At 36.4% G+C, this 16,088-nt stretch overlaps 1 protein-coding gene across 15 annotated transcripts in view; it reads left to right on the top strand.

Moving 5' to 3' along the window:
* MLIP (muscular LMNA interacting protein) overlaps positions 1-16,088 on the top strand; it is a 293,648-nt gene that overhangs the window by 156,396 nt on the left and 121,164 nt on the right. For 12 of the 15 annotated variants that reach the window (XM_049716240.1, XM_049716228.1, XM_049716234.1 and 9 more), the window contains one exon: positions 6,054-6,125. The exons of the other annotated variants lie outside the window; for them this stretch is intronic. In XM_049716240.1, the coding sequence (XP_049572197.1) occupies positions 6,054-6,125 (72 nt within the window). The remainder of the gene's footprint in view (positions 1-6,053; positions 6,126-16,088) is intronic. 15 annotated transcript variants of the gene reach the window in all.

Here is a 16,088-nt window from a genome sequence, read left to right as displayed (position 1 = left end):
TTTGGGTTCCCAATATCTTTTGCCTTCATTATAATTTACATTTTTCTCCTAGTGAGTTATCATGGTGTTCCATATGGAAATTTGGGATGGCCATTACATCAAAACCTCATACATTTTGCCCCTCAGTGATGATTGTCTGAAGCTCTGTGCGGGCTCCAGTGGTGTCACTGTCCTGGCCTGAAAGCTAGCTGGACACATGGATTGGTTAGGGAATCAGTTGGGAGCTTTTAGATATTTTATGAACTTTTATAGTTGATGTTTTATTTATAAATTCTCATTCTTTTAAGGCATCATAACATTTCCAAGTATATCACACTGAAAACTTGATGGTTACAAGCCTCTATGTGACTTTCTCCATTTCTGCTGATCCTTACATAATCTGGGAACAGAATGAAATGTACCTCTATGAGCAAAAATGGTCAATCTGAGTTCAAAAAAAATCACTCATTTGTAAAATAAATATGTATTGAGTGCTCATTATGTACAAGTTTCAAAGTTGTGAAGATGCTGAAACAAATAAAATTGCAAAAAATGCCTGCTAAAAGAATATTTATATTCTATAGTGAAAGAGAAACAGTCCACGACCCTCCCCCTCCCCAATAAGTAAATTTTCTTGTATGTTAGAAGATCATAAGTATAGAGAAAAGTATAGCAGGGTAAGAGGTGGTTGTCACCAATTTACGTTGGGTGGCGGAGATAGGTTTCTTTGAAAGGGTGACATCCAAGGAGGTGATGCTTCTTGAGAGAGTATGGTCAGGCCCTTCCTCAGGGTCTTGTTGTTTATGTAATTTGAGGTCCTGCCATTTACCTGTACTTAAAGTGTAACCATGAGTTCAAATCCCTGATTCTCAAGGCAAATAGTACAGTTTGTTTTGAGATCTCATAGGTCTTTATTACTAGAGCCTGTGGTGAATTTTGTGTGTCAGTGATGGGGGTGGTGGTGAGGAGAGTGGTGGGAAATATTTTCTGAAGGGGAAGGGTGTGTTCTTGCTATCCCCACCTTCACACCCAAGATTTATGTTACAATATCTAGCACTGCCTATAAATAGAATTAGCTCTGATAATCTCACATACAAAATGTAATTTCCTTTTTTTTTTTTTTTTTTTTTGCGGTACGCGGGCCTCTCACTGTTGTGGCCTCTCCTGTTGCAGAGCACAGGCTCCGGACGCACAGGCTCAGCGTCCATGGCTCACGGGCCCAGCCGCTCCGCGGTATGTGGGATCTTCCTGGACCGGGGCACGAACCTGTGTCCCCTGCATCGGCAGGCGGACTCTCAACCACTGCGCCACCAGGGAAGCCCCAATTTCCTTTTTTAAACCTAAACTTTGCCCTGTACCTGTTATGTAGTGAATATTTAACAGATATTTATGGAAAGATGGCTAAAAACATAGATTGCAAATTGGAGAGATATAGTAGTTATCACTGAATTTTTTGCTGGATTCAAAGTCAGGCTGGTCGGTTCTACCTTGTATGACTAGCTAATGGTGATTCCAGCCTGTAATATTACAGCCTATTCTTATTATTTAAGTTATAATTACAGTGACTAGAGTGATCTGTAATTTTAAGCCAAGGAAGGGAAACCAATGAATTTGCTTTCATACCTGGAAGCCTTGACATACTAAAAAAGAAATATGCTCCAAATTTGGATATTGTTAGGAGAACCTAAAAGAAATATACTGAACACAAAAAGTATCTCTTATGGCAACAAGAATGATGTTTGGACTGAGAAGGAAAGGCTACATATGTCTTAGAGATGCATAAAGCCCAAGATAGATGAAGAACTAGAAAGGACAACTAGTTGCTCTAAATAAGTTCATATCTCCTGGTCTAGATAAATCGTATCTCAAAAAACAGATGAAATTCCTAATTTTATTGCAAAAGAAGTATTGTAAATGATGGGAAAGAGGAGATTTACCAGAAAAAAGAAGCAAGCTGTTTTTTTAACACAAAAAATGAAAGGTAAATTCTGAAAATTATGGCAAATTCTTAGGTTGTGAATGTTTACCAAAACAGTTATAACTGGAAGTCAGACATTTTCTTCAGCAAAAGACATTTATTGAATTCTTTCCAGCTTCTAGCTTTTGTGATGTCTTTCATGATATCTTGAACAAGGAGAGATATTTGAGAAGTAGTGATATATTTCTGTGAATTCTGAATGCTTAATCCAAAGCATCCTCGAGATCACTGTCTATCTCATCACCTTATTTTAATTTTATGCATATTATTATCTCTCTATGGTTTTTCTTTTGCTTTCTTATTTATTTGTTTGTTTATTGTTTGTTTCAGTTCATTAAGATGTAAGCTCTAGAGAGTAAAGGCTTTGTGTGTTTGTTTACTGCTGAATCACCAATACTTAGAGCAATGCATGTCACAAAGTAGATACTCAATAATATTTTGTTGAGTGAATCTATTAGTTGAACTGCTGTATCCAAATAAATTTACAAGATGGATTGATGCCCACCAGCTTGGCAGAATGCAGTAGGCAAGAGCTCCCTATTCTTGTATGTGACTTGAATGAAGATAAAGATGATATGCCTAAAAAATGGTTCATGAAATAGTATAAAATTATTATCTTTGCAGTTTACAATGACTGACAAATCTAATCAGTGAAATTGGATAGAGATAATACCTAAAGTACTATTTTTGGATCTAGAAGGAAAAAAGCATAACTACAGGATAGAGGTTAATTTCAACAAATGTTAAGAAAAAGACGAAAGGATTAGGAATTTTAGGTAATAGCATACACAGTGTGATCCAACAATATAAAATGACCTCAACTTCATTCTGTGTATTCTAAACACACCACAAAAATCAAAGAGGCAATGCCAATGAGTATCATCTTCACTGTATTAATTGAGTTTATTGTCAATATCATGTCAGTGATGATGATATTCTACTTTGTGTTAAAAATACATCTAGATAAACACACCTTTAAAAAATTTATATATAATAGTGTGTTAATCCCAAATTCCTAATTTATCCTTCTCCCCACGTTTCCACTTTGGTAACCATAAATTTTTATTTTTTATTTGTTTTTAGAAGAAATGTAAATGTTCTTTTATTTTATTTTTAATTTTTTTTTATTTTTTGGCTATGTAGGGTCTTCACTGCTGCGTGTGGGCTTTCTCTAGTTGTGGCCAGTGGGGGCTACTCTTCGTTGCAGGGTGCGGGCTTCTCATTGCAGTGGCTTCTTTTGTTGCATTGCATGGGCTCTAGGCGTGTGGGCTTCAGTAGCTGTGGCACGTGGGCTCAGTAACTATGGCTCATCGGCTCTAAAGTGCAGGCTCAGTAGCTGTGGCACATGGGTTTAGTTGCTCCGTGGCATGTGGGATCCTCCCGGACCAGGGCTCAAACCCGTGTCCCCTGCACTGGCAGGCAGATTCTTAACCACTGCGCCACCAGGGAAGTCCCCATAAATTTTTTTTTGAAGTCTGTGAGTCTGTTTTATAAATACGTTCATTTGTATCATTTTTTTACACATTGTAAATCAACTATAATCTAATATAAAATAAAAATTAAATTAAAAATATTTAAAGGAATATTGACAGAGGAAAGGGATAGTGAAATTCTTCAGCTGAGGATCAGTAAGGAAGGGGTAGGTGGAAACAGCAGTATAACTATCACACAGAAGAGAGCTTTTAGTCCAAGCAGGGAAAAAGAGGACCAAAGTCCTATAGGAGTAAGTTAGCAGGAAACATATTTTGGCTCAATATAAAGGGGAATTTTGTACCAATTCTAACAATTAGACCTAAATGTGCTGCCTTGGGAGGTAGGCAATTGTTCATGGTGTGCCTGAACAGAGAATCAGAGAGATTGATGCCTTGGATGAGGGGGTTGAAACAGATTGCCTTCAATATCACTTCTAATTCTAAGATTTTATGGCATTACATTTATAATAAGATATTGCTCTGTAGAGGCTTCGTCAACTATATTCTTTAGGACAGCTGTGGATAGGAGAACAAGCATTATAAATGATCACGCATCCTGAAAGGAGAGGCAAGAGCATATGGCAGGTAAATCACAGTTGTTGAGCTGGAGCACCCTTGTCCAAATCCCAGCTATGATTTAGTAGCTAGTGACCCTGGATAAGTTTCTTAACATCTGTTTGTTTTAGTTTCCATATATAAGGTAAACATAATGTAATACCTACATAATAGGTTTGTTGTGAAAACTAAATGAGATAATACACATTAAGGTTTCAGAAGAGTACCTGGCTTGTAGTGATTGTTATCTATTATTATTGTGGCAACTATTGCTACAGTTAAATATCCACAAACCATTGTGGAGTATTAATAACATATTTTATTCTGCATTATTTGTCTGTTTAGATATTCCTTGGGAAAAAGTATCTTATAGAGAAGCATGGATATTGGATCCAGATGGACCTAGATCCCAAATCTGTTTGTTTTTTATGGGCTGTGGTCTTAGATGAGTCACCTGAGCTCACCACATCTTCTTTTCCTAATGACTCTTTAGTTATAGGGATTCTGCAAAATTAAATGAGGCAATGCATGTTATTCGCCTAGTCATAGATGTCAGCTCTAATTCCACATGCTGAGATGGCATTTTATTTTAGTACTTATCCAAATACATTATTTTCTGGAGACCATAGCAGTGCTGGATCAATAGAGAGACTTATAATTAATGACTTTAGTCATTAATTATAAAATTACAGAATTCTGCTTCAGTAGGTAAGCTCAAGTCTTGAAGGGACCAGAGACTTTCTTCTTCCAGGTCTGGCATTTTGATTTTTTTCTACTTGAACTTCTTCCTAAGGAATATGAATGTGCCAGTCTCTTACCTTCCTCACACCTGTTGAATGAGGGTACACCAATCCCATCCATAAAATTCAAGGTTTTATTTTACTTGATTACCATGTCTTCTTCTGTAGATCCTTTGGTCTTCTTTCCAGGGGACGAAGACAGCCTGGAGCTGTGTGCCAGTTTCCCGCTGGCTCTGGGCGAGTGGGGAAGTTGCCTGAGAGCTTTTGAAGTGAGAGGAACCTTGAGCTTAGTTAAGCAGCTTGGGATCCAGAACAATATCAAAACTGGGCCTTTGGTTATGTATATGATACTGGTTTCTACAACTTTCTCACGCTCAACCCTCTCCCCCAAATACTTCCCAAAACTGAACTAGATTACTCTGAGTTTTACTTAAAACTCAGAATGTTGGGCTTCCCTGGTGGCGCAGTGGTTGAGAGTCCACCTGCTGATGCAGGGAACATGGGTTCGTGCCCTGGTCCGGGAAGATCCCACATGCCGTGGAGCGGCTAGGCCCGTGAGCCATGGCCGCTGAGCCTGCGCGTCCGGAGCCTGTGCTCTGCAATGGGAGAGGCCATAACAGTGAGAGGCCCGCGTACTGCAAAAAAAAAAAAAAAAAGAAAACTCAGAATGTTTTATCATTTGATTCATTAACATCACTGTATTAGAAAGTGCAGGAAAGGGTGATGAGGTTTAAAAAAATGAAATTAAGATCAAGAGCACAGCCTTCTAGTTTTTCCATTATGGAGTTAAATTGCTGATATCACTTCTATTCAAAATATACTACTCTCTAAAAATTACTGCTAAATTTTACGTGTTCTGATCATTGTTTTTATGAATGATGCAAGAGAATGTATTGAGTTCAATTAAACTTATTGGCATAATATTTGTTAATTATGACACTATAAAAAAAGAATTGCTTTCCTTTGAGAATCAAGCAAAAATACCCCAAATATTTATACAATAGTATTCTTCTCAGGGTATGCTGCTAATGAGAAATCTATATATAACTTTGTAAAAATGAATGTTTTTAAGTTCTGAAATGATATAGCATATACTTGCCTATAATCCCTAGGCTGATATTTTACTGTGATATTTCTTTGCTTCTCATTCTAATAAAATATTAACATGATAAACTAATTTTTTTCTGTCAAAAACAAGTTGTTGAAGCATAATCACTGTTTTCTTCATTTGATAACATGTGGTTTAACTTGGTAGAACTAGTCTAAATTTATGTCACGTTCTTTCCCCTTTTCAACTCCACTCTTGCTTTCTGGTTACCCCCATTCTAGCAATACAAGACCAAGTCCAGCTACAAGGCTTTTGCAGCAATCCCAACAAACACATTGCTTTTGGAACAGAAGGTCAGTGTTGGCTCAGAAGCAGAGTGAATTTTGGTGATGTTTTCTAAAATTGCTTATGTCATTTTTGTTATGTTTAAAAAAAAATTCTGTTTTCAAGTTCTGCCTTTACTAAAATAAAATGCTGCTCTTAGTTTAGGATGACGTAGTGAAAGCATCTTGGATAGAATCGGAGACATCACTGATTTATTGGTAGAGTCTTTGTAGGAGCCTGGAGTTATCCAAGCTACTAAGCAGCTCTGAGAAACTTGATTCAGATTTGGGTACATCCCTGTCCTTTGGAATTTTAAATGGTTATTAATATTTAAGAGCTTCTACCTCTATTCACATTGATCAATAGAGTAGAGGTAAAATGGGGTTACGTGTGGGCAACTGGCCACCTTTGAAATTGGATGATTAATAGTGGCTTCCACCGGGTGGAAATATTATAGCCAAACATCCAACTTAGCCTCTTAAATCCCATCACGGTCTGAACATCTTTATCCATTTTCCTCAGCCATTGATCTGACCTCCATGAATGGGAGGGAGGGGTTGAAATCCCTTCCAATGACCCAGCTACTTTCACATGGCTCCAGGGTATTTTTGACTTGCTATTGAGTCATTAACTATAAAATTACAAGATTCTGCTTCAGTAGGTAAATTAAATTAAAGCCCCTTGTTTCATAAGTCATTACAAATACTCAAATGAAGCCCCAGTGGAGGATCATATCAGAATTGAAGTGAAATCAATTACCAAGTCTATGACATGATACATTTCTTATGTTATTTTTATGATATTTATTTTGGCAATTTATCTTTGCATGAAGCCCATTTTTTTTCTGCGCAATTATAGTGTTTCAAATAATGTTATAATTTGTCAGAATGTTAATGTTTGCAACCAGGTGGTATTTTGACCACTGGCTTATAAGCCTATATTCTTGTTATTTTAGCATGATCTGGAGAATAAAACTGTTATATATTCTTTTGTCTAAAAAAGTAGGAATTGTTAGTGGGATATTCTAAGTGGTATATAGGTGAACATTGGTTGGCAGTATCTCTTATATCATGTATCTCTGATAACAAATTCCCAATTATCCACCTGTGGCCCAGAGTCTATGCTCTATATATCTGAATGCCTTGAACTGGAGGTGGGAGGTGAGGGGGCCATCTGTAACTTTTTCTCTAGCTTCTCTTCTGAATTTTGACCTTCTATGGTTCATTGAAAGATGAGATGGGCGTAAAACACCAACTTCAGGAGGTTTCAGGAGGCTTCAAGAAGTGACACCTTCACCAGATGCCCCTTATCCTATTTTCTAGAGTTAAATATTATGTGGAGTCATAGTAGAAGTGTTCCCTCACCATAGACCTTCTCCCCATTTCAGATGGACATTTCCAAAATCTGGTCACAAGTGCCTGCCTTCACAGAAATGGGAGAAGCTCTCCCACTCAGTAGCCAGGAAGAGAGAATAGGGGCTGTTCTGCCACAGTGTCCTTCCCTCGTGCTGGCCAGCTCTCTTCTCTTCCAATTCAGTGGATTTTAGAGATTATAATCTATTAGTCAGTCATTAAAAATGAGGAATGATTAGCTTAATTTCAAATTGCATCACAAACCCATTTCATAAATGTCTATGGTGGTATTGCTTTGCATTGAACCTAATGCAAGTTCATTTGGGAGAGGTTTTGTGTTTTTAATTTTGAATAAAACATACTCTTCAGTAAAACTATTATTTTTATTTTTAGTACCACAACATGTAAATATCATGATATCTAGTTTAAAATATCTAAGTTTAAATATCATGATATCTAAATTAAAATATCTAATAAAATTATCTAGTGTGGATAATGGTCTCTTGGCTAAGATGTTGGTTTTGGACAATAAATATTTGAATTCTTCAAAGGTCACAGGATATAACATGATGTTTGTTTTTCTTTAGAGCCTTTTATAATTCCACTTTTTTTTTTTTTTTTTGCTGGCTTTCCCATGTTATGTATTCCTCAATAAGAGATTTTACTTTGTAAGAATTTTTAAATAACAAAAGTATTATCCCAAGATTTATGAGAGTTTATTAATATTTCTTGAATGGTATTGTGTTGTTTCTTTCATGGTTGTTGTTTTTAAAAAAATAAATCTGGTAATTTCTATCTTTTTGCCCATCTGTTTATACAATAGAACTCATCCTATGCCATTAAAATCAAAGGGACTTATTTCTGAGTTGAGTGAGTAAATTAAAACTGTAATCATCAGAGACTCATCTATTTGGGAGAGGATTAACATTTTGGAATATTTTAAATCACAGAAGCTTTTCTGAGATCCCTTTAATATCTTACAGAACAGCACAATTAGGGGGTAGGATGGTGGCGCAGTGTCATTACAATCTTCTGTTAGGGTCTGTGCTGTGGAACGCCTTGAAGATAGAAAAAGCACATTTACTTCGTCTTAAGATAGATGGACAATTAATTCTCTCCCCCAACCAGATTTTTTAAACCACATTCTGTTTTATAGCATATAGTTTAATTAATGAGGAACCAGAATCACTTTAAAAAATAATACTATTTTTAAAAGCAAAATTTTCTCCAAATTGAAATACAGGCATCCCTTCCAATCAGACATTAAGCTTTCATTGAATCCTTGGATTGGTTTCAGTTTTAATCACCCCTTGATGAAGCCCATAATTTTCAAAAGAGTACATTTTGTTGGCAGGGGACATGAGGTTTCTGATACTTCAATTCTGTAATTTATTGTCTGTGTCAAACTTAAATTTATAGCTTATTCCATTTTCTATCATTTTTTCCCCTATGAACTTTTAGGAAGTAAGAATTTTTAACTAAAGCCTTAACTAAGGCTTTACAGCCATCATATTTTAATGTGTTGGTGTTGGGGTCTTTGACTTAATCTCCTGCCAATAATCATCTTCTCTAAGATTGAGATGAGGATGTAATACAAGTGATTATAAAGCAGGAACAAAATAATCAGATGAACGTGCATTTGTGACTGTCCTTATTACAATATGTTCAACAATATACTGGACTCTGTAGAGGAAATAAGTTTGATATAGACATTATTTTTTAGTCTCAATGTGGGTACTGCTGTCCTTTTCAGAGAATGTTGAAGATCTCTCTCTCTCTTATTGACTAATTTTTCTTCCTAATCATCTGAGTCTGATAGCAATAGGTAAAAAGTTAAAATTAAACTGAAGGGCACATTTTAATATTCTAAATAAATGGATTATTATTTTTATTGAGCAATTGTATTAAGGGAAGGAAAGATGAAGGGATATTTCCTTGAAATCAAATATTGCGAATATATATTGTCTCAGAGTGATTAATTTTTTTCCATGAAAGAATACACTTTTTCCTTGTAAGTAATTTATCTGTTCCCTTCCTCACAATTATTTCTCAGGATAAAATCAAGGCTATGGTTAGGTACTGTTTCTCAACAAATGATATCACTATGCATTTAATTCATAAGCTTAATGTGTTTGAAAGAATTTTAGAGTAGCTCAATTTTATAAATAGCACCTATAAATTATAGGATTAATTATTTAAATGAAAGTTACAGGAGAAAAATTATTTTATTTTTCCTGGTGGAAGGAGGATAAAGAACAACTGTTTTGAAGACAGTAGTAAAAACTGTGCTACAAAAACAGAAAGGTAAAGATTTGAGATATCTTGTCAATTGTCAAATCATTTTATTCTAAGTTGCCAGTTTAATTTTTTAAAACATGAGTTGGTAAACTCCAATCTGATTAAACATATGTCTTTGGGTGAGACTATTTTAGGATCATTGCATGTCTCAAAAATTTAACAAAATCTGGTTACCGAATTAGCATATGGTCTAGACTAGAGAGACATCTCTTAATTTAGGTTAGTTCAAGAAGTAAATGTGTTTCCAATTTCTTTAACAATGGAAAAGTGCCCAGGACCCAAATCTATACCAATTGGTTCTTCTTGGGCAGTTGTCTACCATGCAACTATTTCTTTTAAGGTGCTTAGTAAACCATATTAAAGTATGCATACTGGTTTTTTTTTTCCTACTATAAACTATTTGAGAAAACATAGTCGTTTTTGTTAAACATTCATTGAATGAATTAATTTAGTTTGCACCTGGGTAGGTCTCTTAAATTTCCAATTTTATTCCACACGATTTTAAAGCAATTTTTTTGCTCATAGGATTGTAAAAATAAGGGGGCCTCGTATATGGCAATTAGGATGATGATAAGCGTCTTCCTTTAGGGTAGAATAAGCTTCATCAATTCTAATTCCATGGAAAAGATATAAAAGGCCTTCTGCTACAAGGAAAGTAAGTTGGTTTTAGACTTGGTAATTTTTAATGGTTAAATAATACAATCACAATGGCTGCCATACTGAGTACTTTAGCTGTCAGACACTGAGCTAAATGCTTTACTATCCTCACAACTCTGAAAATTTTGATGCTCCAAAATGTCAACTAAATTTCCCAAAGCTGCAGGGCTAGTGAGTTGTTGAAATGGACCTTAAGTGGGATCTGATTATCCCCTAGCTTTTCCCTGTTCACCATGCAACAGTGACATCAATTAGCTAAAGTGAAATATTGAGCAAGAGGTGATGTTTTGGATAATTTTTTATTACTTGCTAGAATATATTTAAATCTTCATTAAATTAGAGCAGCAAAAGTTTATTTATTTATTTATTTTTATTTTTTTAATGAGGAACAGTTAAAGGGAATTGGAAATAGCTTAGTTCTGACAAGACTTGAGTTAGTGAGGGTTTACAAAGCAGCCCAATTTTTTGAGTTATTAAAAGAGAGGTGGTGAATTACAGTAGAGGAGGTGCTGGCTGGGAATCAGGAACACCCTTCTGATATACTTGATTAAACGAAGAAAAAGTCTGGTGGCTTTGCCATTAAGTCTTCAGGAACAGGTTTGAAACTGGCCGTAATGACTTGCCAAAACTCCCTTCCTTCTGGGTGAGAAGAACAGACATTTAACCCTCCAGAGATCTTGGGATTAAAAACACCAAGTAAATTTCCTCAATTCTTGAAATTTTTAAACCAATCATATGAAAATAATCTGCTGATAAATATTCCTAGACCTTTAAAGAAGCTGTAATTTTATATACTGGAGGCCCCTTTGGCTTACAGCATACATTTCCCCCTTTTCTTCAGATCTGAACGCTATTCAGACCTGAATCTCCAACTAGAGAATCAAAATGAGATTTATTTAGCTGAGAATATCTCCAATCCTACAAATGGTTTTGTATTAATGACTGAAAATCAAGCAAATCTCTTGTTCTCACAGGATTTATTCTACCAAATAGCTGGTCAGATTAACAAAGTATAGCAGTTTTGGGGTTTCTGCCTGAATTGTTTTTTGGGAGGTTAATTTTATCATTATTAAAATACAGTACTCGCCCATTCAATTTTTGAAATCCAATCCAGTTAGATAGTCCAGGCATCACAAAAAGTTTACAAGCCCTTTTAGAGTATCCTCTCTTTGGAAGCAGTTTACTTTCTAACTCTTAGAGTGCAACTAATTCATTCTATTTTCAGATTTTTAGAACTTAATCCTATTTCCAAAGAGAGCAGGTTCTAATCAGTCTGCTGATTCAATATATCTGACTTAACAGTGTTTGCAATTCCATGAGAGATGCTCCTTTTGGATGGGGAACACCTATTACAGTGTGCGGTCATATATTCTCATAAAGACTTTGATTTACAATGCTTGCTCCTAGTTCTTGCCTCTTAATTATAATGTCATGCTGAGCTCAGAAACTATTTTCTTCTAAAAGGAGATTCACTATGTCTCTTTTCAAAAACTGGGCCCCAAAGTTGGTTGTGCTGAGTAAAATATAACTTTTAATGAGACTATTTCTAACCATTAGTTAAGAATCTTTAAAAATAGGATTCAGGGCTTCCCTGGTGGCGCAGTGGTTGAGAGTCGGCCTGCCGATGCAGGGGACACGGGCTCGTGCCCCGGTCCAGGAAGATCCCACATGCCGCGGAGCGGCTGGCCCTGTGAGCCATGGCCGCTGAGCCTGAGCATCCGGAGTCTGTGCTCCGCAACGGGAGAGGCCACAGCAGTGAGAGGCCCGCGTACCGCAAAAAAAAAAAAAAATTAGGATTCAAAGCATGTTCCATTTGTGCCTCACTTGGCTATCAGCCAGTTTGGTAGAAAATATATGTTTTTGAAATAAAATCTTTAATTGGAGAATATTCTGAGAGAACTTCACTCAAAATGAATAAATCTTAAGAAACATCAGTACAATCCTGCCGGGCTAAGTTGTCAAAAAGCAATCTACGGTCAGGCTTCACATTAATGGAGATTTAATATATTTTCTTTTAATACATTTTTGTACTACAGAGAAAAAACCTACTTTTTATGGCTGCTAGAAGGAGTGGATCAAGATGATATATTTGACAGAGAACTCCTTGTCAATAAAAAAATCAATTCTAGTGAATTTCAAGGCTATTCAAACTTAGAATAATCCCCCTTCCAAATTTTAATGCAGTTCGAGTATTATCTCCATTTCAAAGTTTCAGCATTACTGACTAAATACTAGTTATCTTCCTTAATTTTCCAAGCATTCTGAGTAGGTTGTTTTTTCATTCTTTGAGTAAATTTCAATACTTTAAGTAGCATAATAAAAGTTGTGTTTGCCTATAGTAATTTCCCACGAAGTAACCAAGATAATAACCCTATTTGATTTTGGCTGAAAAAATATTTGCTCATTATATTAACATGGATCACATACTCAGATCTTTGATGGTAAACACATTTAATTGAAATATGGGAAAATAAATTGTTACTTAAAATATTCAGAGTTTAAACTCCTTCTCTAGAGCATTTTACCGAGGCATATTAAGATCATATTGTTTCTATGATTCATTTATTCATTTAACTCCATTTATTTGTCAGTCTGCCCTTTCAAGTCATCCTAAAGATCTTTACTGAAGACATATCATGTGTTCTATCCTGAGACTGCCAAGATAAATACCATAGTTTCCTAATTGTTATAGGACAAATGGTCCAGTAGAGAGGAGATACAGTTGAAGAGTAATGATGATACAATATGCTTAAGGCATGTATGGAATGATGCAGTGCCCCAAGGAGGGAGGGGCAGATTTTGCCTGGTGCAAACGCCAAAAAATATTATAAAGGAGCTGGATTAGGATTTTTAGGATGAATACGAATTCTAAGTGAGCTGAGGATGGAGGAGGGATAATCTAGGCAAAGTTAATAACGTGTGCTTGGAAGGTCAGCACAAGTTCAAAGAACTCAAGTGATCCACTGTGGTTAAAGAGCAGCATGCCAAGTGAGGAGTGGGTAGAAGGTGTTGTTGGAGAGCAAGGAAGAGCTAGACCAAGGTTCTCTCCTAAGGAGTTTGTTGTTAATCCTGGTCACTAATTAATTGTTTTCTTCTTCTTTTTTGTTTTTTTTCCTTTTTTAACTTTGCAAGTATTTTCTCCCAGTCTATGGCTTTTTTTTTTTTTTTTGAATATAATTGCTTTACAATGCTGTGTTAGCTTCTGCTCTACAATGAACTGAATCAGCTATATGTATACCTATATCCCCTCCCTCTGGGTCATTAATTTCTGACTTTTTTCTTCTCTATAATGACCGTCATAGTTAGAAGCCATGTGTAGTGTAAAGTCTAAAATTAAAGCCCAATACTACCTGCTTGGCACCTGGTAGAATTGGGAGGGCCTCAGCTGGTCTAATTGCAAGCTCACCTCCCCACTCTGCTCCCCCAGATAAGGTCCCCTAACCCTCCCTATCAAACCAACCAGGTGCAGTGCCTACTTATTCAAACAAGCCGACCACACCCTTCTAAGGAAGCAGGGATGCCTCACTCTCTTGATCCTACAAAACCTGCCTTCCACAGTCCCTGTTTTTCACTGTTCCCCGAGCACAGCTCTTATGTGGCCCTGATGGAATGCACAGTTTCTTCCCCTGGGCCGTGAGCACCTCTGATTATTAAACTGCTGTTGATTTCACTTGTCCAGTGTCAGGTGTCATGTATTCGGCCATCCCCATCACCACAGAGTGGGAAGCCCTTCCCCTCCCCACCAACAGGGTAAATAGGAGGTGATTAGAACACCATGTCAAGGAAAAATTAAGCTGTCTGAACACCAGCAAGGAGTTATCTTTACGACATCTTCTGTTCCCTGCTATCCATTACTCATGATTAATCAAAAATATAGAGGATGGGCTTCCCTGGTGGCGCAGTGGTTGAGAGTCCGCCGCCGATGCAGGGGACACGGGTTCGTGCCCCGGTCCGGGAGGATCCCACATGCTGCGGAGCGGCTGGGCCTGTGAGCCATGGCCGCTGAGCCTGCGCGTCCGGAACCCGTGTTCCGCAACGGGAGAGGCCACAGCAGTGAGAGGCCCGTGTACTGCAAAAAAAAGAAAAAAATATATAGAGGATGGAGGAGGAGAGGAAAAGAGATTTTTTTTATGGTAGGAAAGAGGCAGTCTCAAGGGTTTCTATTAGGTTATCATAGCCAATATTTTATATTTTATTTAATGCAGAGAAATAGATTTTGCAAAAATGATTTTCAGACAGTATTTTCCTTTGTGAGTTATTGAAATAAGGGGGATAGCTTAACATAATAAATGTTTATTTCCTCCCCACAACACAGTGAGGTATAGCTCAACTTGGCCATTCAGTATGGCTCTCTGTCGGTGACTCAGCGATGTAGACTATTTCCATTTTGCATCTTAGGTATATGCTAATAAAAACATTTGGTTGTATCAGGCAAAATAGAGATTAAGACACAAAGCACTATTAGGGATATAGAGGGTTACCTCATAATGACAAATCTTTATTTCATGAGGAAGGTATACTTCTAATTATGAATGTAGCTAATAAAATGGTTTCAAACCACATTGAGAAAAATTGCTAAGATCACAGGGAGAAATTAACAGACTCACTGCAATTCTGTGAGATTTTATGGTGACTTTCAATTAATTGATGATTTTCAATTATTAATAGAATAAAGAAAAAGAAAGAAAGTAGTAAAACTAAGATGATTTGAAAAAAATGAAAAATCGTGATCTGATAGATACACACACACACACACACACACAGCTCTGCAGCCAACAGTTAGAGAATAGATGTTTTCTTTAGCATAAATGGAATGTTTACAGTTCTCTAATTGTAACTGGAATATTTACAATTAGAGAATAGATGTTTTCTTTAACATAAATGGAATATTTACAAAAAACTAATCATGTCTTATACCATAAATCTCACACTACATAAGAAATGGCTATTTTGAAAAGTTCTATGGTTATAACTAAATAAATAGGTAATTTAAAAATTGGGGGAAAAAAACCCTTATATTTTAAAAAAATTAGAAAGAAAAACTACCTTAATGGAAATACCTAAAAATGTATTTAGAATTGAATGACAGTGACCATACAACATATCACAACTTGTAGAATGCAACAAAAGGGATTCTTTGAGGGAAAATAGGATAAATCCAAAGAATGTAGAAGGAAATAAATAGTAAAGATATGAACAGAAACTACTGAAATGGAATGTGAGTATGCCAAAGAAGATCAAAGCCAAAAGTTAGTCCAATTAAGAGATTAGAAATGGATAATTCTACATGGAACTTGATTAAGAAAAAAGCAGGTGGACACAAATAATTATTAGAAATGATGAAGGGGATGGACCAAGATGGCAACATGGGCAGCTTCTGAACTTCTCTCCTCCTAGGGACACATTGAATATAAAGCTGCACATGGAGAAATTCCCTCTGAGAGAAATCCAGAAACCAGCTGAGTGACTCCAGCATCTCAGATTAATAAGAAAATACCCATACGAAACCTGGCAGGAATGGCTGAGATACATTCTTGCCATCAACCCCATCCCTGGCACAGTGCCAAACAATTGGGAGGGAAACCCCAGCTCCCAACTTTGCCCTGAGGTTTTAGGCTGTACATCTAATGTCCCAGCTTTTAAGGCTCCCACCCAAGGGACAAGCCCCCAAAATACCTAGCTACA

This window comes from Orcinus orca, chromosome 10 (genome assembly GCF_937001465.1).
Source record: "Orcinus orca chromosome 10, mOrcOrc1.1, whole genome shotgun sequence".
NCBI lineage: Eukaryota > Metazoa > Chordata > Mammalia > Artiodactyla > Delphinidae > Orcinus > Orcinus orca.
This window is presented reverse-complemented; position numbering and strand designations above follow the sequence as displayed.